The sequence below is a fragment of the Ylistrum balloti genome, unplaced genomic scaffold (assembly GCF_031769215.1).
Source record: "Ylistrum balloti isolate Yb309-2 unplaced genomic scaffold, AGI_CSIRO_Ybal_v1 Utg369870, whole genome shotgun sequence".
NCBI classification, from domain to species: domain Eukaryota; kingdom Metazoa; phylum Mollusca; class Bivalvia; order Pectinida; family Pectinidae; genus Ylistrum; species Ylistrum balloti.
This window is the reverse complement of record NW_026782013.1, coordinates 56,005-80,525: the sequence shown is the minus strand read 5'-3', so window position 1 is coordinate 80,525 and position 24,521 is coordinate 56,005. Positions and strand designations below refer to the sequence as shown.

The window sequence follows — 24,521 nt, the reverse complement described above, 5'->3', positions numbered from 1 at the left end:
TACAATCAGCATGTACACAATAGGAAATCTGAAAAATAGCAAATTTGTTTTAAAAATATAGTTTCAGTCTCTATCTTGAAGAAAATGTGGAATGTTTTCTAATCATTTTAACAGAAAATCAAAGATCTATAACTTCAGGAATGTCAGTTGTAAACATTAAAATAAAAATCTATCTCAAGGAGTTTTAATGCATATTTAATCAACCTTCTGTTTGATTAGTTAATTGATAAAAGCCTTGTGATTTTTCTTTGAATAAATAAGCCGATTGCTTATCAACTTGAGCTGATGACTTGAGACATGATCAATCTTTGTATACTACACTAAAGCTTGCAAACATCTGAGACAGCATATTCCTTGAAGTCCTGTCCTTACGACAAGAGAAATTGTTGTTGAGCACATTTACAAAAATTCAATCAATTTAGTAAAATCTCTATTTTGCCTTTTGAAAAGCATTTTGTAACCTTGTCAACAAGAAAACTAGGCAATGTTCAGAGATTGAATGATCTCAACAGATCAGAAATAGCACATTGCTAAGTTATGATGTGAAATTACATTGTTTCCTCTTAATGTCATGTTGGTGAATTGCCATATTTCTGTTAATGTCATGTTTTGTAAATTACTATTGACTAAATCCAAATTCTTTTTCTCTACCTAAAGAACAAGTTTTCACATACAAACGATTTGGTGCTCTCAATTATTAAAAGAACTTTATGTCTGTTGTGTCCAAAATTTTTATTTCTTTAAATGTTTTGTTTTATATCACTTTCTGTTTTATATCACATTTCATCTTCATGACATAAGGAAAAAAGTTACAAGATATTGATTCTCTTGTGAGAACAAGTCAAATATAAATTTTGAAACATTCTTAATCCTTGTTTATTTGTCTGTCCACACAACTTATCTTGTCTCTCACTCACAACAAATTTGATTGGTTAAACATAAATTAAAGTTACTTCAAAACTAATCCATGGTCTACTTATAAATTATTTATCTAGATATATATATATCCTTGTATGAGTATATGAAAAAATAATTTAAAACAAAAATGTCTGAAAAAATCTAGGTACAGGATTATTTGAGCAAACTGATAGCTCGGAATGTTAGTAAACAACGAGAGCCCTTTTGGCCGGGGAAATTCTATCGTATTAAAATGATACAAAATTAATGAAATTTCATCAAAGCATCACCATTTTAAATCATTTATCATTATAATATACACCTTAAGCTGTACAAGAATAAAAACAATATAGAATGTGACTAAAATGGACTACATGTGAATGTTGCACATCATGATCCTACTAAGATTTATAAATAATGTAAATTGTACAGATCTTGACGTAAAGACTAGGTTAGTTTCATAAATACTTGAAAAGCGACAGAAAAAAATAAAAAACCAAACAAACAAGAAAACCCCAAAAGATCCAACAGAAAATAATGATAATGATTGAGGGAAGTAAATGCCTTGGAGTTACAATCTGTGTTCACAGAACAAATCTTAACTCCAAACAACTGCATTGTGTATAGAAATGAATATGATATGATTAAATTTGATATGAATTATCTCCCTTACATTGAACACGCGAGGAATATTGCTCAGTCATGGTGGCACACAAAAACAAACGCATTTCATCATGAATAAATAAAACATTTAAAAAGTACAAAGTGTTAATATATCTCTCCTTTAAGTAGTTATGGCCACATATCTCCCAGAACTTGGTCCCTAGACCTCTTTCATATATAACATTATATATAAACCATTTTTACAGCCTACCTGGATCATTCAACATTTGTCAGGTATATGTACAAATCAGGATTGGCCATATTTAAATGAAAATATTTCTGTGTGTACAAAAACTCTATAATATTTAAATCTGTACAAAAAATCTCTATAATATTTAAATCTGTACAAAACTTTCAATAATAAATTATGTACAAAAATTGCATTAATATTCATCAGCGTTGTCAAAGATTAACGAAGCACATGAACACATTTACATATTTTGCATAATGCTGTTCTATAAACCATCACAGGTGTTAAAACATCATTCTACATCCCACATAATACATGTGTACCAGGGTCACACACATGTGTACCACACAACATCCATGTCCAATACAAGTAGGTTCTAAATTCCAATCATTTAATTCACCAACTTCAAACGATGAAATATCACAGAGTTCAAGTCTACATAACACACACCCACCAAAATCATTTTAACATGAGCAAACAAACAGACAATTTTCTAAAAAAAACTTTAGAAGCAAGCATTTATTTTTTCAAAACTAGATATCCACTTTTCTTGGATCATTTTTTGACCATTACTAAAACCTCACTCTCTTGTCCATTTTATTGACCACTATATATGACCTAGAACTTTTTCTTGTTGTTTTGCCATCTAAACTGAACACATCACACAAAATGGGGTGAAATTTATCCATTCAAAAGATCAGTGATTTCTACAGAATGTCTAGTAATTTTGACACCACTTCAGCAGTCCCAACAGTTCCTACAATTATGATATCGAGCAGTTTTGCATCTCTGGCTGTTTTCTACCAGTTCCTTTCACAACCTTTTCTGGTTAATTTTGATTTTCATGTTGACTCGGATGTCAGTGAATCTGAGTTCTGACTCCACACAAAGGGTCCTTGCAAAGTGGTCTTGACCATGTCTTGTTTTGATATTAGTATATTCAAGCAGATGGAAAATATCATCTTTGAATCACTTTGAGGTGCTCCTGCAACCCTCCCAGTACTGTCTGCAGAGTCTAGTTTGGTAATTTTATCAGATCCACATAGCCTTGTGGCACTATCCAAAGTATCAAAGAGTCCTGCATGCTTGTCTAATTAACTCCAAGGAGCCTGGCAGCACTGTCTGCTGAGTCCAGCATGCTATCAATAGATCCCATCTCCACCCCTAACAGACTGTGTAACATGTCGTTGTCCTTGCCCTCTCCGAGTGACCCCAGAGTTGATCCCAAGGTGACAGATGTGGTCAAAGTTGTCCCCTTGCTGCTGACATTGACCTTGTCTTTTTGTTCCTGGAAACAGAAGGCACAATAGTTTTAATGAGACACATATTATTCAAATCCTTCAGAGAGTGTTTGTTAAGTGAAAATAATCCGATTTGTTTATAACTGATTAAATTTGCTCAGAGAAATCATGAAAATATGAAAAAGCTGTTGTGTAGTCTACACAAGACAATGTCTCTGTGACCTGACACACATATTTGGAACTTTTTATATATGAAAATATTTTCTAACAATGTTTAAATCACACTGACAGGCAAGAGTTTAAAGTCATCAGATTGTGACCTGATATAGAGTCTCAACACCATAACCCCAAGTACCATTGGTAGAAGACCTCATTTAACTACCTTTTCAAACACTACAAGAGCTGGACAACTCACCGTGGCCTGGTCGCCATTGACACTGACAGGGTTGTAACTGTTACTAAGATGAATAGTCGGCATGGCAGCCATGGTCGGCATCGCAGCAATGATGGGAATGGCAGCCATGTTGGCTATCGGCCTGATGGGACGAGGCTGCGATAGCTGGATGGGAATTGACGTTTGTTTGACAACCATGTTTGGACTTGGCTTTGGCAGCAAACGTGGTCCCTTGATCTTTAGAGAAGCTGAAAAAATTCGAAACATTTCTTTGAATTTCTAAATTCAATAAAATTATGTGAACATTTAAGAAAATTTACATTTAGCAGTGATAAGTTTACTTTTTTGAAGCAGTACCATCCCTCCATCCAAAAATATCTAAAATCAGTAAATATAGCCTTGAACCTCTTTTGAAAAGACATAAGCTGGAACATTCAGCAGTGGTCTTTGAGACATTTAACTGACGTTATGTACAACTACATGGGTAGTTGGGAAGGAGAAATTGACACCACATGCCCCTTTCACTGAGGCAAATGGATTTAATACATGTACCAGATTTTGACATGAAAGACACCTGCCTAACCATGCAAGTTCCCCCCCTGGATTCTCAGAATTTCATACACAATCATTTACACTGACATCTATAGTGTAATCAAATTAGAGACTGTAAGGAGAACTTCTGGGGTCATCTGAGGTCAGAAGAACCATCGGAAATCAGCTGGAGTCTGAACTTACACAAATCATCAGCAGAAGGGTTGGTGTCCTCGTCATCACTCGGGCTGAGAGAACCAGACTCCATGTGTTTCTTACGGTGCCTCATCATACTGTGCTTCAGTGTAAATCGTTTCTGACAGATGTCGCACTCGAATGGTCGCTCTCCTTCAAAACAAACATCAATATATCACTATAAATGGGGATGGGGAATGTCTATCAAAGCACACAATCAGATCAATTATAATGAATTACCAAAATGATTTTTTTCTCAGATTTCTGCCCAAAATATAGTTTAACTACCAACCGAAGTCCATACAAGCTACTTTGCAATATATCAGTAACCTTGACTTATTTATGCCTTGATACAAATAAACATGAAAATTGTCAGGTTTGTATTATCATACCGTGACATCTGATGACCAAGGTAAACAAAGTTTAATGTTGTACCTGTATGGGACCGCATGTGGCGCCTAAGATCCTGTAGGGACCAAAAGCGTTTCGGACAAAGAGAGCAGTAGACTTTTCGCTGCATATAGTCAGCTGACACGACCTCCATCTTGGGGTCATCGGCGCTCTGGCCCGGTATCTCCAGGATGACACCTTGGTCGACTTTGTTACAGTTGTTTTCCACTACCTTGTCCATGTGACGGGAAAACGAGTCGATGTCATCGACCTTGTTTTTGTCCTTCAGGATCACCCAGTCAGTGGCATGGAATTTCTCTTGGTGTACAAGGCAATCCAAACGGACATCATATGAAGCATCACACAAATAGCACTTGAAAGGCAGATCGATGTTGTGTTCCTTCAGATGTCGTACCAACAACTTTCGAGATACAAATTTCTCGCCACAGTTCCAGCAGTCGGTGATCTTGTCAACATTGTAATTATCACGTTCTGGGTTGATCTGTCGCTCAGCCGAGCCAGCGTGTTTTGAGGAGTTGTTAAGACTGCTGTTGATGGAGTTGTTAATATCCTCCATAGTAGGCATAACAGCATTATCCAAGTCATCATCTTCCTCGTTGTCAGATTTACAAGTTGTGTCCATGTTCATCGACATAAATCTATCATCTGGGCGCTCATTCTCCTGCAATATCAACATTTTCATTTGATAAATCAGAAATTGAGAAGTTTACTCAGAAGACAAATTGCCTGGGAATTTGAGTCACATAAAAAGATAAAATGTTTTGTCCTTGGACTATGTTAAATGTCACGTTGATTAATTCTACATTTATCAAATAAATCTTTATTTATGCCTTATACAGTCATAGCCTTTGACCGAGGTTGATAGCTAGATTTTATAAACCAAAGACAAGATCATATTGACCAAGGAAATAGATACAATCAAAGACCAAGAATACATGATGAACTTGACCTATAATGCTAGCAGGAACTGTGATAAATATTAAAACAAACAAAAAACCCCCCAGAATTCTAGTAAATCCAGAGTGTAAGGTTACTCAATAAATACTATCTCACCATCGATTGGTTGAGCTGCTCTTCAGCTGCATAAGAGCTGTTCTCAAGGACATCATCTCTGGTGATACCCAGGGCTTTATCTCTAGCGAGTGACCTTTCCTCACCACTCAGGGTTGTGGCCAGTCCTGTCGTGACCGCCTTGTCCAGGTCAACCAGAGAATCCGGCAAACTGCAGCCGTTGTGGCGTTCCTTGTAGTGCTTCAGCAAGTTTCCTGAAATCAATAGATTCATAGATTGATTTCTCGTACTTGTTCTATCGGTAATAAGATTGATTTCTCGTACTTGTTCTATCGGTAATAAGATTGATTTCTCGTACTTGTTCTATCGGTAATAAGATTGATTTCTCGTACTTGTTCTATCGGTAATAAGATTGATTTCTCGTACTTGTTCTATCAGTAATAAGATTGATTTCTCGTACTCTATCTATAATGGTGTCTATCAGTATGGCTTTATTTATTTCTTAAATCACTGACAGAGGTTTTATATATTTTTTTTTCCTGCTTTGAAAGATTGATGCACTTTTTAAATAGATTTTGATAACACCGTAAGATATCAAATATTTTCCTTCCTTTCTCCAAATATGGGAATACACATGCTTTATAAATTGTTGAAGTCACATATTAATTAATGTTTTACCTTGCGTGGAAAATGAGCTAAAAACACACAGATGACACTTGTATGGCCTGTCCATGGTTTGACGCGACATCGGATCCATCATGTTCACGCCGTGCTTACGGATAAGATGGCGCTCTCTATTTGATTTTGTTGAAAACGTCACTGGACACTTTGGGCATTTGAATGGTTTCTGACCTGTTGATGTATGAAATATTTATCTTAATAATTCCTCTGGTAAACAGATAAAGAATGTACGAAATAATTCTGTTGACTTTTTAAAATCTGAAAAAAAAGAAAGGTAATATTTTACATTTGTATAGAAAGAAGAATAAAGAACTCTTACCTGTGTGGGTAAGGAGATGTCTTGTAAGGGAGCTAACCCAGGGGAAGGTTCGTGTGCAGTATGGACACTGTAGTTTATGGGGAGAATCAGCGTAGGAGTTGCGCTTCTTCTTGATGTTATCTCCCTTTATTTTCTCCACCTGATGGTTAGGAATGTATTCTCGTTCGGCTTGTTGTGCAGCCTGGATCTATACAAGAGAAACATTATACGTTGGGAACTACATATACCCGTCATTATCAACTAAAGGATTTCAAACAAACTTTACATAATATTTCACAATGAATTAAGAAGTTATCATTTTGTACAGGCATGTCAAATATATCTATTTATATGTACATCACATACACCCTTAAGTACAACCATGATGTAAATACCACCATTTTCAGAAAGCTTTCTGGTATATGAAACACTTATTCCAATTTTTCACCAACACTAGAGTGAAAATATATCTGTTGTATCATATATATCACAGAATCAGAATTTACAAGGATTGTACTGAGAACCAAAGAAGGAGACAACATTATGTTAACTTTGTTTCTATAATTACCTGTTGTCGTAGTTCACTACTCAGCAGTTTATTAAGATCAGGCATATCATCATCCCCGTTGTTGCTCCTCGTGTCTGAGTTGGTGTCAGCTTTTGAGCGTGGGCTCAATACTGGGGGATCTTCAGCAATGACCAGGGCAGATTCATCTCTATCGGTGTCGGAAATTTCCGGCATGTCGAGATCCTCGTACTCTCCATCAGCAGCTTCGCTGCGATCCTGGGAGTCAGAATCTCCAATATTCTCTTGTAGGTACAGCTGGAAATGGTTGGCATTAGTGGTGTCAATGATCTTTTTCACGGAGGCCAGGTCACAGTTGGTGTCGGTACCTAAACAATGGTTAAAATGGAGATTGTTTAAACTTTCAGAATCACAGGCATTTTAATATCAAATTATTTACAGCAGATGATCTTCATGTTTGAAGTACCAGACAGAAAAAAGAATGTCATTCCCAAAAAAACGTTCTTACATTCTTAACAACAAGTCTGTTCTTGAAATCTTTAAGGTATGAAAAGCTAGGAAAGCTTGGTTCTGATTGGCTCATCAACTTACATTGATATAAGCAGTAAATAGCCCGAAAACACAAAACAACAAAGAGAAGACTTCAACGCTGTAATAAATTCTCAAACTGTCAACTAACCATATTTTTATTTAGAATTATATAATTAAAATTCACTCTGACCAGAGTCTCCTTCAAACTAAACATCCGTTTACAAATAAAACTGAATCTGGATGCATCTCTGATAACGTCAGGACAATTTTGTTGTGAAATTATTCAAATTAAAAAGCTACATTCAAAACATCCAGACAACTAAAAAATTTTCACAAAAATCTGAAAAACATAAAAATCTACACAAAACTACAACAATACTATACACACAAACAGAATTAAAAGGAAATAAACTGAATGTTTTAATTACAAATACATAATGAAATGAGAAATAATGCACACTATCTGTATATTCCAGTACAGAAACAAACATGGTGGAAATGCATTGTGATCTAGGAATTGGCAGGTATGCAATATGACAATATACTTACATGGCGGCAACTAACGTAGCAAGTAAACAATGAAATGTAAACACATCAAATCTCGTATTGACAACATTTGAACTATTTCATCAGATTTTGAAAATTAAAGGATGAGGTTGAGACAGATACTTATTTATCAGTAGCTTTTAATGCAAATGTTAGTTTTAGAAAAACTGTTATACCTTTGCCTGTGCAATAAGCCCATGTCTTGTAATAAACCCACCCATATTGATTCTGTTTAGCAGGACTGCAACAAAAGCTATTTTGTTTTCCTGTAATAAGCCACTATCCCAATGAAAGTTAAACAATATGTGTTAGTACCCTGGGCTTATCACAAATAAAAGCACAAAAGTCACTATCTTGCTCCATCCATATGAATCCAAAACCGGTTTAATCAACATATTTCCCCAGCATATTTTAAAATGATATTTTCTGAGTATGATATTTGAATTAGAAAATCAAACAAACCTTGGGAACTTCCAGATGGAGAACAAGCTTCACGTTTGATTCGATCCAAGATATTTGACTTTCTGGGTTCTGAGTTTGTCGACTTTGGGGTCTGCGATCTTGAGTCTGCAGTTGTATCTCCAATAGGAAGCTTCAGAGGGAGGCGAAGATTTCCCGAGGTCACAGACTTGTCAGCCGGTGATGAAAGGATTGGAGTGAAGTAGTGTTTACCCATAACTTCAGCGATCTGTGGGTGGAGTTGCCAGATGTGGCGGTCAAGGACACGCTGGCTGGAGAAACCCATTGGACAAAACTGGCACTGGTGAAGGGTATTATCATAAGTAACCTTCTGTTTGTTATTGGGCGATATCTGACGAGAAAAATTGCCAAAAAATTCAATTATAAATTTCCATGTAATTTTTCACAATATCAATAAATCAAACAAACCTAATACCTATTATTTATTTTTTCGCTACATATTCCAGCCATTCACAACCTTTATATAACACTTACCATTGGCACTGGGCTGTCAATCTTTCTCTTGATTGACAGGTCCATGGGCAGTTCCTCTGACTTGGATACCTTCTTGTTTGGAGTTCCTCGTGGTATGATACTAGGAGTCGAGTTAGCAGACGAGGATTTGACGCTGAAATCAAGTGGAATATCCTCTATTTCATGGTCGATTGGTTCTGACTTTATAACCATGGGAGACTGTGCACGGCTGCTGTTGGGGGTCATGATCAGTCGAGAGTTAGAGTGAGCGGCTGGTGGGTTAGATGGTGATTCTTGACTTGTGTTGTCATCAGAAAGAGCGCCATCTGAACGGTCACTTCCTTCTCCGGGGAGAGGCTCATGAATCAGGATGTACTGTTCGATGTGGTTCTGTGAGATTTCAGTGTGTTGTTTCTGGATGTGGCGGATACAATTGGCTTTTGTGGAGAAGCCGACATCACAGCGAGTACACTGGAATGGCTTCTGACGACAGCTGCTGTGAGATCTTAGGTGGTGTTTCAGTGCACGGAAGAACTTGAAGTCAACACCACAGTACTTACAGACGGTGTCTGGGGAATGGAAAGAGTCCATAGCAGAACGCTCAGAAACATATTTGTTGTAGCCAATTGCCATCTCTATGTCTTCCTTCACTATTTTACCGTGCTTCTTCCTGTCAAAGAAAATTTCAAAATCAAATAAATCTCTTTACTGTCTCTCGATTGTCATTTTAAAGTAAAACCTCAATTTCTATACACCAATATATCTTGAAGATATCAGTGCCTTGAGAGTTACTCAACTTTTATAAAATTTATTGCTGCACAAAATGACGGGTTTATGAACTTACCTGACATGGCGTTCACAGTTAGCCTTAGTGGTGAAAGCAAAGTCACAAACACGGCACTGGAAAGGACGCTCGCCATTGTGTGTGCGAAGGTGGCGAATAAGGGTGCTCTTGTCAGCACTGGAGTAGCTACACAGATTACATTTGTACGGAGAAAGGCCTAGATGGGTACGAGTGTGACCTACACAAGAAAAACATTTTTTTTTAGATTACAACAAATCATCTTGGTATAGAAATATCAAAATTCTTCAGGTTACTAATTATTTTCTGAAATTTCCGGTGTTGTGAAATAAGTACTATTTAGAATGTTAATATTCATTAATAAAACTTAAAATTACGCACTCAACACATAAAATCTTACTTACAGTGGGGAAAGTGGACTTATTACAGGAAAATCATATAATGTTTCTATACCATGTAATTTTACTCAAACTTTGATAGAAGTGGACGGGCTTATCACAAGACATGGGCTTATTGCTGAATATAAATAGTATGATTAAACAAGAGGAAACATTTTTATACCAATTCAACATGTGAAAAAGTTTTAAATGAAAATATCAATTGTGAGTTGCTGAACCTGTGAACACAAGTGGAAACCTGATGTACATGATGTAAAAGACACCGATGATCAGTCATGCAGATCAATGAAGTAAGCTGCACATGCATGTTCAATATTTTCCAAAATTACGTGACATGCTTTTTTCAAAATGCTCTAAAAAACATCACATCATTTTTGTTTTACTTCACATCATTTCTTCATTTTTAATACTTCCAAGCACCATGCAGAGAAATTTTGTGTTCACATTCTTTAACAAGCTATCTAATTGAAATTTGGTTATAATTGGTTTTGTCTCGGTTCATCGACATGCATGTTCAGCCCTACTTGTGCATGACAGTCCGAAAACATGGGTACAATATCAAGAAATAAGAGGTAGACACATTTTCTGGATTACATATGATATATTAAGCAAAAGAATTTTTTTTCTTTTCTTGCAAAACAAAAGAAAAAAAATACATAAAAATTCATCGGAACCACCAAATAAGTACAAGATCGGACACCGATGCAAATGAAATATCAAACTTTCATCTTTTATGGGAAAAAGTCAGAAACGGCTTTCACAACACCAAAAAAACAAAGAAAAAAGACTTTGTAGAAAAATGGAAAAAATAAAAAGGTCAATAGCTTTCAAATAATACATGATGAAACGGTAACATTGTAAAAGGACATCAACAGAAGGTACAGCATGCACAAACAACCATCGACAGTGAGTCAGTAAACGATAGACATGATGCGTTGTTGAATAATTACAGTAAAATGGGCGAGATTGATAGTGCGGCCAGCGTCAGTGATCCATACTTACTACGCGGCGTGACGTAGGAAAGAAGAAGACATGTCGTGAACAGAGTATGATGCAGTTTTGAAAGGTTACAGGTCAAGGTTATTTCAAGAGGGATTTTTCTGAGGAGTGATACAGTTTATATATATGTATATAATACTTTGTCATCAAGAAAAAATTATGCCTTCAAAAAATGATTTGCCAACAAGCATCTCTAGAATCTTGGCAATCTATCTTTCTCAATGATTAGTAAATAATCTTCACAATTAACATGAAAACCTTCCAAAAAATTCTAAAAAATATATTTCTAATTAATTTTTCTGACTGACAACATATTGACTCTCATTTTCTATGCAGAAGTAAGTGTTCTTACTTTTGAGTGCTCTGTAATTCGGGAAGACCAAGTCACAGTATTTGCAGGGGAAAGTGATCTTCGAATCGTTGCCAGGTGAAGCTGCACTACCAGCACTGCTATTACCTTCACTGGGAGGTGGCGGTGTGGAAAGTGGACTAGCGGCCCCTTGATTGGCTAGATTCATCATGTGACTGGCATTCATCATGGCGGCCATTGTTGGGGGGAAAGACGGATGATTGTAGGAATTTAAAAGTGACGGCATAAAAGCTGCTAGTTGAGAAGAATTGAGTAGACCAAGCTGTTCCAGACCAGCAACATGTGCTGGAAGGCCAGCAAGAAGACCTCCTGTGGCAGACGTCTGCAAAATCTTGGAAATGTTTGCAAAGTCGTTGTCATTGTCAGCAGACTCGGCTTTCTTGGAGGGATGAATTGGTGAGACAGTTGGCGAGAATATTTGTCCAAGTTTTGCAAAATATTCATTATTTTCTTTTCGTTCGAGAACTTTGAATTTGTCACTGGATGCAGTCAGTCTTTGCTCCTTCTCTGTACCATCTAAAGACTCCACATTAGCAGTGAGTCCAAAAGAAGCCAAGAAATCGTGTTTGCCAACTTCCTCGGCTTTCAAGTCCTTTACTGGTTTACGACGATTGGATTGCACTGGTTTCTGAGCGTCAGCAAATGCTTTATCAGACATATGCTTGATCATATGCATGTGGAGTTCTTTAGTTGTCATATAGTCACACTCACAAAGTGGACATTGCGATGTCTTGGCACGACTGTGGGTGTTGAGATGCAGTTTTAAAGCACCTTTACAAGGAAATGCTTTAGAACATTCCTTACAGACAAAATGGTGATACACACTGCTGGACTTCCTGGCATTCTGCTCGCACCATGACTTTGCGATCAAAGAAAACTTTTTGATGGAGAAGTCAACAAAGCTGAGATCATAAAATCCTATGACAGCTGTGGTGGCCACTTTCACGTCCTCCTTGCTCTCGTCATCTTCCTTATCTGTCTGCTGTGCCTTCGCATGTACCAGGGTCTTGTGCAGACTGAGGCTGCGGAGTGTGTGGAAAGTGATGTGACACAGGTTGCACTTGAGAGAGAAGTTTGGGTGGTTCTCACGGATATGGTTCTCCAAACCGTACTTACAGATGAAAGCCTTGTTACAAACTGGACAGTGGAGCTGTTCAACATCCTTATCATCGCCATTAAATACCTACAAAAAACAGACATGGGTCAGCACAAGGTCAAATAAAGGTCAACACAAAAGTTAGCAACAAATGTCTACTCAAAAGAATGACATTGGTGACAATAGGATTTCTGGTTCACAGGCCATCTCTTGGTACAAAGTTACGAATTTTAAAATCTTTATTTTATTTTGAATATCGGCCCTGATAGGTATTCAGCTGAAAAGCACTGAGGTCATTCAACCAAACATAATCATTGCTTGGACTTTCTCTATTGACTCTCAAAAAGATTGTAAAGCCAGCAATTATTTTTCATTACAATTGATTAAAATTGTCTTTTCTGTAGCACTTCATAGCTAAAATTATCTAAGACAGATAATGCTTTAAAACTTACCTCCATATCCTCAGGTTTTTCTTCAGAAGGTGAAACATTTGTTAGAAGAGCTTGATGAATTGATTTAGCCGTTTCTTTTTCTGTTTTCACTCCCTCTTCCATCATTTTGTTTCGTTTGAGCGATGGCACTGACCAATCTCCTGGTGAGACATTGATGAAATTAAACGACCTTTTGGCACCAGGAGTGACAGGTGTCTTTGGGGTGGAGGTTTTAGAATACTGAAACCTTGTGTTAGAGTCGGATGTGAGTTCTTTTGCGAGCTGAGGTGACCCCTGGATGAGATCATTTCCGAGTAACCGTGGTGACCCTGTTAAACCGCCAACATGTTTAGATGATGAGGTTGGTTCTATCTGGATGAAACTATTCAGTTTGGGCTTCCAAGACTGTGCACGTTTTCTCTGAACTTTGACACCACCAGCGTTCATTTCAGTTTCTTTGGTATGGATACGCATGTGTCGATGCATGTTTCCATTCGTTGTAAATGACATGTTACAATATTTGCACCTAAAAGGTCGTTCACCTGAAAAAAGTTCAATTAATTCGCCTTAAAACTGTGAAATATTTGAAAAAAATGAAATTCATTCTTAGATAAAGAAAGACTTAAGTAAACAAATGTAGCAGCTTCCTTTTCACAAACAAGAATTCTTATCCTTTCCAGATATTACCTGAGCCTTTCCAGTTATTACCTGAGAATATAATTACTTAAATTATATCAAGACATTCCTGAAATGTTTGATCCATCAAATCATCTAGAATAATCATTGTAAAAACACTACAGCCCTGACATCTACACTACCATGGGTCTCATTGTAAAAACACTACAGCCCTGACATCTACACTACCATGGGTCTCATTGTAAAAACACTACAGCCCTGACATCTACACTACCATGGGTCTCATTGTAGAAACACTACAGTTTTATTGAATTCTTATATATATAGCACCCGATAAAATCTGACAGTTGCCCTTGGGAATGTTTCAGATGTGTTTCATCATAACCGCCAGTATTCGACAGTATACATTATGACAAGAACCTGTTAACCCCCCAGCAGCAGTCACAGGCATAATATGATGTAACCACCTACAAATTGCTCAAGTCCTGGGCCTCACAGAGAGGTGTTCAAAACAAATTACACCTGTGGGAACAGGTGAAAATTTACCTGAGTGGACTTGGGGAGCATAATCTAATTATATTACATAATGAAATGACTTTGTCCAAGTAAACATTTAAAACCAATTTCCAGAACAGGATGAAAATGACAACATTATCTTTGATAAAAGGTTAGTTGTCAAAATTTATTTCAACCAGGAAAACTTTCACAGAGTGGAAGTTTAAAATTCTCAAAATTTGTAACCAATCAATGTAGGTAAATACTATAAACAGTGACAATGTACACAATTTTATTTGTTTTCCCAAAAAGTTCTCTGGTATTAGTGACTATTTATTTAACTGGTGAATGGTTTTTAACCCAAAGCTGTTTTCAAAACGACGTTTCCTAAAATAAATAAAACTGCTGTAGACACAAACATCATTGAACTTTTGTCATGCTAGAATGTACATTTCACATCAATCAGTGTAAAATCTACAATGTTAACTCACCTGGAAATACAGTATGTGCAAATTTTAAACAATATATGTTTCAATTTCATTTTTGGTAATAAATAATTACTTCAATTTAAAACAAACAAAAAACAACTTCTTCATTTACTTTTTTAAAGGTAAACTGTTTTTTTAATTTCATTTAAAATAGAAGTTGATCTTTAATGATTACAAGACCAAAACAAAATAATTGACTTTAAGTTTGTAACTATTAATTACAACAAAATCTAGGACATTACATTATTGCCCAGGAATTTCAGGAAAGTAGCTGTGACTTACCGGAATGCACCAACATGTGTCTGTCTAGTGAGCTCTGGGAACTAAGACTTTTTCCACAGATTGTGCATGAGTTGGCCTGTGAGGCTGAACCCGTGTGAGTGTTGTGGGTTCGGATGTGGACAGTTAATTCGTGGGATGAGGACAGCGTCTGGTTACAGATAGGACAGACGTATCGGCTCTCTCCAGTCTCGCTGGCTACAGGTAGAATCTGAAAGAGACACAACCAATGTAACTAACTCGTAAACCTGTCTCCACAAAACATTAATGGCTGCAAGAAGACTTTTCATCTTCCATCGGTCACACGGAGGTAGATCTCAGAATACATTGTAAAACGATGTGAACAGGTCAGACTCATAAATAGCTACAGGTCTGATCTATCATCCCATGAAACAAGTGTTCAACACATAACTAACCAGAGGAGATGGACACTACTACAAGGAAAGGCACTTCTCTCAGTACACATCAATGTGCACTAGAAAACATCCTGCTCAGATCACCTGTCCAAACGAGATAAAACATGACCAGGTAAGATACACACAGTCTGTGTACCTATATGGTGAGATGTAGAGACACTGAATGACAGGGCCTGATGAAGCCTAAGTATTACTTGAGGGTCGCCTGTGTTCATGGTAGGACGAGGTTCACTGAACCACGTCCAAGAATGACCTGAGGCACCAGCGTCCTATACAGGTATTAAGAGCTGTCAATATTCTCCCATCACAGCTCTCTGGCTTGGAGCTCTTTTGCCACCTTACGACAGCAATAGCTTTCCCAACTGACTCTCTGGCAATAAAATCTGATTCATCATCTTGTCAGCCAATGAACTCAAGCATAATAGCCATTACCTGGCAATGTGTTTTCAGCATTTCTCTTCATTATCATCATCATGTATATAACTATCCTACAATTTGTCTAAAGAGTCAAGATTTTTTTTTTTTTTTTGACACTTTTTTTTCTCCACAACATACCAGAATCATGACTACCTGATGGTCATGCTGACTTTTGCTTCTGTGATAAATAGACTTCCTGTTGTAAAATCCACGTCCTCATTCATTGTTCTGATGATGTTATATGACTTTTATCAAATAAAGAACCATGTTATTTATTTACTCAACAAACTATGTCATGTCCAAATTACTCATGTGATTTATTTTTATTATGCACTTTGAGTACTAACAGAAAGGCATCTTATTTAATGTTTGAGATTAAAAATCCTCCTTTTTTTATATCTGAGCTGTTGGAAATATCGTATTTTGATAAGCCATAATAATTTAATATTTAAGGACGTGGTTAGGGGAGTGGGGTTTACATGAAAAATCATGGCATTATTTACCTCAAGTTGTGGTTCATGCGGCAATGTTGTACATATAAACAATGTAATCCACAACACAAGATATGAGTAGGTGAAAGATAGATGAATGCTGATTGTTCGACTGAGTTTGTGATATACAGACATAAGATAAGGTTTATCTCTACACAGTGAAATTTATATATCAACACAATCTACATCTCAAACCAATTTACAAATCATCTCAACTTAATCAATTATCTGTTCTAATTTATTACAAAAAAACAAAAAAAATCCAGACAAAACAAAAACAAATTTCAGAACATTTCATAAACAAATGATAATATCAATGTTAAACTGTGATAAGACCAAAAAACATTAATATACATATTTTGTGCATAAATTATAATTTTAATTAGTTTTTAATGTAGTAAAAATGCTGTGAAAAATCAATAATGTTACAGATATATATATACATTTACAGAGAATTGAGAAAGAAACAGGACTCTTTTACTGAACACAGGTCAACAGCATGCACCACCACATAATTACCTAGAGGCTTACAGTAAAACAAAATCATGTGGGCTTACTTCAGCTAGGCTGGAATATTATTCACATACACAGTCCATTGAACATGATTGTACTTATCAACTGGCCTGTTGTGTATACATTATAAGTGCCCTGTCAGTAACCAGCAGCTGAAGCTAGTGTAATAGGAAATTAAACATGTCCCCTTTCCTGTCATCATGCTGTGACACTACAATGATCTGAGGCATGCATCATTCATGGAATCAAACTCTCTATCAACACTACAAGAATTATACAAATAAATACCTTAAAATGTCTATCTATCTACACCAGAGACAAATTTCTAATCTACTTACACCATAATCAGGTGACAAATTCCACTAGTCTACAATCAACATGCTGTGTGATGTCTGCATCTCAAATGATTCAGCCTCAGGCAGACTGAGTAGGGGAAGGGGGGTAACTCTTACAACATTTCAAGGCTAATTAATAAATTAGCAAAAAATTATGTTAAATAAACTAAGATATTATTCTGATTGTTTTCCCTTTTCTTTATTTTTTTTCAAGTTATTAAAACTATTTTCTGTAAATAAAGAAAAGGGTAAATAGATAAAGGATTGATCAATTTGCATTTATTTACATTTTGGGATAAAACAGTTACACAAGCAGTATGTGACATAAGATGGAATATGAAAGTTAATGTATGTGGTGAGAAGGTGTTAAGCAGTGCAATTTGTTAGTCTCCACCTTTCCGTTACCTGTACTATAGGTATGGATGTAAGCGTTAATGATAGCCATTCATGCTCAGCGTGTGTTCATCATTTGCCCCAGGGTTCGATGGAATGATTACAAAAGGGTGTCAGTATATACCTGCTAGAAGAAAAAGCTATTACCCATTTCTCTGAGATGGACAATAACAATTTGTTAAACAGTACCTTGTTTTCAGTTTGATCATCTTCCTTCAGGGTTAAATCCTTCTCGCTACTTAAACAGTGGTTCTGAAATTAATTTTAGCCACTTTGTACTACTAGTAATGGTAAGACTATGTACAGCCACTCAAAAAGAAACACACAACATCTACGGTCTGTCTCTCGCCCTTCGACACCTTGATTGACAGTCAGTAGATGCATTTAATGAGTCACTGCTGCATATACGTATATATATAAATCTTACATGTTTCTGCTTCTGTTTTCACTTAGAAATTTTATATCAAATTATTGAAGTACACATGAAATGGAAAAGCACAAGATATTCTGCCTTCTTTTTTTTTTCTTTCTTCATAAATTGGCATATTTTTTCAATAGTTATCATTCATGTCACATTAATTTTGAAAAACTAATTACCTATTAAAGAAACAATTAAGTATTATATATACATACGTATATACAGCAGTGTTCAAGATGAGAAGAGAGAAGCTAAGTTTTTTCAACTTGATGGTGATAAAATTATCCTCAGAAAATTCTGAAACTGTTATCAAATATAATAGTATTGAAGTTTTTGTTTACATCTATAGATAAGTAGACATAATAAATATAAATGTTTCTTAATTAACAGAAAGTTATTAATATTTCTTATATATATTTTTTTTCTCAATTCTTTTCCTTTGAAAATTGATATATACAATACATGCATCAATTTATTAGTATATTATAGTCAATTTCAGACTTGTTCAACAGCATATATGAAGAATGGACAGATCAAAATAATTAAGTAATTTATTGACAAAATACACTTGTCAATTTACAGACTAAGATCGATATGAACCATCAAGTTATATATTAAAATAAAGATCAGAACGGAAGTTGGTTACCACAGAAATAAGAATTACGAGGAAAGGAAAGATCTTCTTTTCACATCAAATCACGCAGAGTATACTAAAGTGGTTTTGTTTTTGGAATATAAGTGCCATATGGAAACAATTTTAAGGGAAAATCACACAAATCGTTTAGTAGTTCAACATATGGGGAGACCAAATCATACCTATAACAGGACGGAAACGTAATGTTTCCTAATTTCATGGTCTCGATAGTTAAGAGCTAGTATATTACAACGTATGAAAAACTGACTTACTCTGATACCGCGTCGATGTGTCTTCGAGGAGGAAATACTAGAACTAAAACCTCCCGGGCTAAGTTGATCCGAAGAGGTGACGGACGGAGTTCTAGATGCTGAAAGATTTGAATCGTCGTTGACAAGGGGAAGATGGTTTCCTATTGACTGACGATGGAGATCTGTTATAGGCTGACTAGAGGGTGCGTCTTCCTGACCCGTTACAGTCTCGACGACTGAGGAGGCGTCCAGGTGAGGTCCTAGACCAGGAGCCTGTATTTCTGAGAGATGGAGACCACTTACTGAGCTTGGCTGGTGTATGTTATCTTTCTCATCATCGTCATCCAATGGCTGCCTCGAGGTATCGACAACTAAGGGACCATATTCATCAAAGTCATCGGGGTCCTGAAACAGTTATGATGGAGTGCTGTAATCATTGCTGTATGATTGAGACAGAGAATTATAGTCTGTTTCATAGTTTGTCTATTGTCATCATATGCATAACATTACTAACGCAAGATGAATCTGCCAGTGACAGACAATATTCTTCCGACCACTGTTAACATGCAGGATAAAGAGTAGCCCTTGGCTACAAACCTACACACACTGTCTTATTTTATCTATACAAATATGCACATAATGACAGCTTCAGGCTCTCCTAGGGAGAAAGCTCGTCTTCAGAATCTACACTCACAGGTAAAACTCAGGTAAACCACAGGTATTGGACAAGTAACGGTAAACATGATATATATGCAAAATATTACACAGGTGAGCAAATGTGATGCAGCACCTCAGCAACTTCAACACAAAATTTGCATATTGTAATTTACATATTAAGAATTCACAGTATATCACACAGATTTTTATGTTCTCATAATTTGTTTCTTATGTCACAAATCCTGCACTGTTATAATGTTAAAAGTTTGGTGGTGTTGGGTGATTTGTCAAACTTTGGGGTTATTTAACTTCAAGTACACATTTAGGTAATAGTAAATGAATCATAACTTGTAAAAAATATTAACACTTAAGACTACATGTTCCTTAGTGAAATATTACCTTTGTTCTAAAAGAGTTCCAAAGAAAACCTCTTACCTATCATGATTCAGAAATGTACCTTTAATCCTTTCACTTATGTAACTATAGTTTTGAATTTCCATATTTTTGACAAAATATTTTTATTCTCTAATTTTAATCCACTTTTGACTTGCAGGTTGTATTCTAGATTAAGAAATTTAGTATAAGTTAAAAGTTAATGAAGACTTGACATAAACCCGTCTCCTAATACAAATAAACCAGCAATTTTAAATTTCAGATCATCAGAATCGCATGCAGAAGCAGTAGCTATAGTATTAGTAAAATTCTACGTATTTCTTTTATAGTCCTAATTTCAACATTTTAAATTAAGGTAAGTAAAAGGTTGTGACATTCGCTGACACTTAATTAAACAAATTGTTAATTTCTAATTATCTTGAATGTTTACACACCTGAGACAATAATCAAAATTTTTGTCATCAAGTAGATGGCAGATTACAGTATCCATAGTGATGAAAAACAGACAGCATATCTGACTAAATGACTTCATCAACAAATTATCCTATTTTCTTGTCCTAACAGATTGTTAACAAAAGGTGGTAAGTGATCAGTGTGGAGACCTCCATCTCATCTGTCTGGTCTTGTATATACCAGTAAGTACAACAGACATTTCTGGGTTATTATTTCCAGTATAAAAAAAGCCATTCAAACCGATAGTCCACTCTCTGTAAAGGACAGCTGAATATAATACCAAGGTCTGTACAGAGTTTTGTATTTATCCTAGGCAAATTACTCGGCTAAGAGTGGCGGACCTTGAGTTTTGTAATTACTCTGTCAGGTATCAGCTTGTTCAATGCATCGGTGATGTTTTTGTGCAAGGTATAATACAAGTGGATGTAAAAAACTACCGTTACTGAAAATCATCTGGGCTTCAATTTGTTTAGAATTATTTACTTAGGAACGACTAACCCACCATCATTATATATAATGGGCCCATCATACATTCAGGGATTCTCTTTAACAGTGGTCACACGATGATAGTACAAGTGTCACGACAGTTATTATGCCACAAGATCTTAAAATGGAATTCTGAAGATGGAATTTAGGTCTCGAGAAGAAGCATGGAAGTCATTTTGGCTGCATGGGACAATTTCTAAACAAACTCTTCAGTTTGATAATCAAATAAATAAACACTTAATCAAGATAAACAAAATGTTCAAAGATCTCTAAATAAATGATGATAAAATATATGTACCCTATCATGTACAGACAAATCTTGTTGAAATGCATATCTCCAGAATCTATGTCATGCACCATGTCATAAATTCGAAGCATTTGCACCCTGCATGTTAAGAAGAATGGTGCTTATCACTCGCGTATTAAATGATGGGTCGGTCAGCGATCAAATATTGCCTAAAACGTACAGGATAGCTAGCGGATGGTTTTGTTTCTGTGCACCCGCTGGTTATCGTGGAAGCCAATCTTTGGCAATGATTCTGAAATGATTGTGGCTACAAACATGTATAATTTATCTCTGTCTGTCAATATACCAGTAAACGAGTAAGTATGCTGGGATTTAATTAAACTTCAAACTCAGGTTGATCTTGTGATGGACGAGACAGTTACATGTACACAAGCTCTTAGCTTGTCTCAGCAATCTTAAGAAGGGTCACTGCATTTTAACAATACGAAGAATCCCGTCCAAATACCACACAATGGATTTTAAATGTCTCATTGTTCTGAAAATCTGGCAGAGTTCGAGAGACCATCCGGCATATGACAGCATCACAGAAACATTTAATGATCAAATGAATAGATGGGTTGGAAACAAAACCTTGTATGATTTGGTATCATAACAAAAAAAATTAAACATAATTTTCGTGACTAAAGTAGTTTTGGTTTTGTATTCTCACATATGTGCTGTGGTTTCAGAGATGCATATTTCAAGTTCTTTCAAAGTTTCAAAGATATTCTAAAATAGTTTTTTTTCAATGTGCATTGTTGGTTTTATGTTTACATAATTCTTAAATATGAATTCTATCATCGCATTCCTTTATAATCCATTTGGTCACAAAATACAGCAATATTATATACATGGTTTCACACACAATTACGACATCAAAAACAAATATTGTTTTCAAAAGCGTACCCAGCTCTTTGTCAAAATCTGTGCATCAAGAGAAATTCTATGAAACTTTTCTCTGATTTTCTTTTTCCAATAAATATAAGTTATTAGTCATAAATAGAATCTTACAATTGTGTTGACAAAGTCATATGGAATTGATTTTTATAACTCGCCAAATAATTTGATCAGAGACTAACCTAGAGGCTCATGTCATGTATCGTTTATTGAAACTCGTAAAAAAATAATTTCAATATCGCATAGCCACTCATATAAATAAGTAAAAGGATCGTAGTGTAGTGAGATATATATTTACCGAGTCCTGTGGCATTTCCCCGTTGAGCTGTATGTGGTCTGTAATAGCCACCATTTTGTAGGAAATATTGGACAAGCTCTCATCACGTTCTGCCTCAACATTATCATCCAAAGCTGTAAAATACGAAAACAAATCGACCATTTAGTAATAAATTTTATTTTACACTTGCTGAGAAAGGTAATAAAAAAGTTAAGATGTTCAATCTTTTTTTTTAATCTAAATATGGATAAAAATAGGAATTAGAAGGAAGGTGGCTAGATTGTAACCAAACACTTTTTTGAAGTCTAGACAGAAGAACAAACCTCAAAACATTGAATAAAAATACAGAAACATCTATTATCTATAATGGAGGTATTGCATTGGACCTGGGTTTATCAATTATCTCTCGAGTGCACCATATCTCTTTGACAGAAATGTATATTTAAATTATTTCAATACTAGGATATCATATAAAGAACTTTTTAATAATTAAAGCTTTTTACTGATGTATGTATATAGCTTTAACATTCAATCAGGGTTAGAGGGAACCTTGCACAATTTGATCAGAGTTAGAAGGGATCTTGTCTTTGATCAGTTCTACTGTATATGTGTGTAGTTTTGTTAGAACTGTCTGTATAGATCTGATGATTAAAGGTTTCTCCTAATCTACCACAGAAGCAGATACTCTCCACCCTAGTCATTACACATAAGGACAAGACAAATATTTAGCAGTGAAGTATTCCACACACTTAACTCTCTCCGGCTGTTATGCTAACTAAAGTCCATTTTCATTTCATTGAGAAAAGTATGTACAGGCATATAACCATGTTTCAATGTTTGATGAGGAGAAAATATTTTTAAAACTTGGAGAGTATTATAAATTTAAAAGTTAACTGATAGTATATATATATATCGCTGCTGAAGTATTCATAGCGAGAAACGTGCCCACGACTACGAGGGGTTTATACCGTTAATACAGGCAAACTGGGTACAGAGGTATGTGGTCCGGGCATGGTGAAGGCATCGCCACAGCAACCTGTTACAGCACGTGTCAGTGGCAGGCATGCAGTCGTCACCATGATTGCCAAATATTATCAGCAAGAAGATGAAGTAGTTAGTTTACATTTTTTCTGTCTGTGAATACTAAATATTTGTGATGGTAATACTTGAAGTGCCTGTATATGTCTATACTTGTCATAATGTATTAGTATGTAACCAATACACAGAAATCTCAGGGAGAGTCTGACTACTGGGGTCGGTCCCACATCTGACCACTTGGTTCCGTCCAACATCTGACCACTGGGTTCCGTCCAACATCTGACCACTGGGGTCTGTCCAACATCTGACCACTTGGTTCCGTCCAACATCTGACCACTGGGTTCCGTCCAACATCTGACCACTGGGTTCCGTCCAACATCTGACCACTGGGGTCTGTCCAACATCTGACCACTATGGTCCGTCCATAATCTGACCACTGGGGTCCATCCAACACCTGACCACTGGGGTCCGTCCCACATCTGACCACTGGGGTCCGTCCAACATCTGACCACTGTGGTCCGTCCCATATCTGACCACTGGAGTTCAGTCCTTCCGGGCTGGTCTGTCCCATATCTGAACACTGGGGTCCAGCCCTTCAAAACTTTGGCAGTCCCACATCTGACCACTGGGGTCCAGTCCTTCCAGACTGTGAAAGTCCCACACCTGACCACTGGCCCAAATTTTAACACTGGAGTCAAGCCCTTGCAACTTTGACAGTCCCACATCTGACCACCAGGGTCGACCCCTTTCAGACTGCTGTCACCAAAATTTTATCTAAAATCCCCCAGTCAAATTAAAAAAGGGTATCTGCCATCCAAAATTTGTTTTTTTTTCATGGACAAAAACCACATTTATTATATCAAGTTGGTAATATATCCTCATGTCTAACAATTCAACATATTTTTGTAAACCATGTAAGGTATGTAGCACAAACCCTTAACCTAAGACACCTAGATGATGAGGAAGGTAGCATACCACCTTAAGTGTAAATGATATTAATGGTACAATCAGCATTGTAGCATATCTACCATTATCGTGAATAAAGTGACATGTCTTTACTGAGAGTTCCAATCTTTGAAATCTGTATCAGCAGTTTTTACAAGCAAGTACATACCGGTAGTTAT

General features: G+C 36.2%; 1 protein-coding gene across 1 annotated transcript in view; it reads right to left on the bottom strand.

Annotated features, from left to right (window-relative positions):
• Positions 1-2,339: 2,339 nt before the first annotated feature.
• LOC132545986 (ras-responsive element-binding protein 1-like) overlaps positions 2,340-24,521 on the bottom strand; it is a 48,892-nt gene continuing 26,710 nt past the window's right edge. Inside the window, exons 2-18 of the mRNA XM_060209673.1 lie at positions 22,381-22,493; positions 18,932-19,315; positions 17,797-17,859; positions 15,046-15,253; positions 13,166-13,686; positions 11,600-12,800; positions 9,893-10,070; positions 9,070-9,718; positions 8,578-8,926; positions 7,081-7,406; positions 6,534-6,720; positions 6,212-6,385; positions 5,576-5,787; positions 4,547-5,183; positions 4,121-4,264; positions 3,407-3,633; positions 2,340-3,038 (exon numbers count right to left, since the gene is read on the bottom strand). Of these exons, the coding sequence (XP_060065656.1) occupies positions 2,841-3,038; positions 3,407-3,633; positions 4,121-4,264; positions 4,547-5,183; positions 5,576-5,787; positions 6,212-6,385; positions 6,534-6,720; positions 7,081-7,406; positions 8,578-8,926; positions 9,070-9,718; positions 9,893-10,070; positions 11,600-12,800; positions 13,166-13,686; positions 15,046-15,253; positions 17,797-17,859; positions 18,932-19,315; positions 22,381-22,493 (5,771 nt within the window). The 3' untranslated portion in view covers positions 2,340-2,840. The remainder of the gene's footprint in view (positions 3,039-3,406; positions 3,634-4,120; positions 4,265-4,546; positions 5,184-5,575; positions 5,788-6,211; positions 6,386-6,533; positions 6,721-7,080; positions 7,407-8,577; positions 8,927-9,069; positions 9,719-9,892; positions 10,071-11,599; positions 12,801-13,165; positions 13,687-15,045; positions 15,254-17,796; positions 17,860-18,931; positions 19,316-22,380; positions 22,494-24,521) is intronic.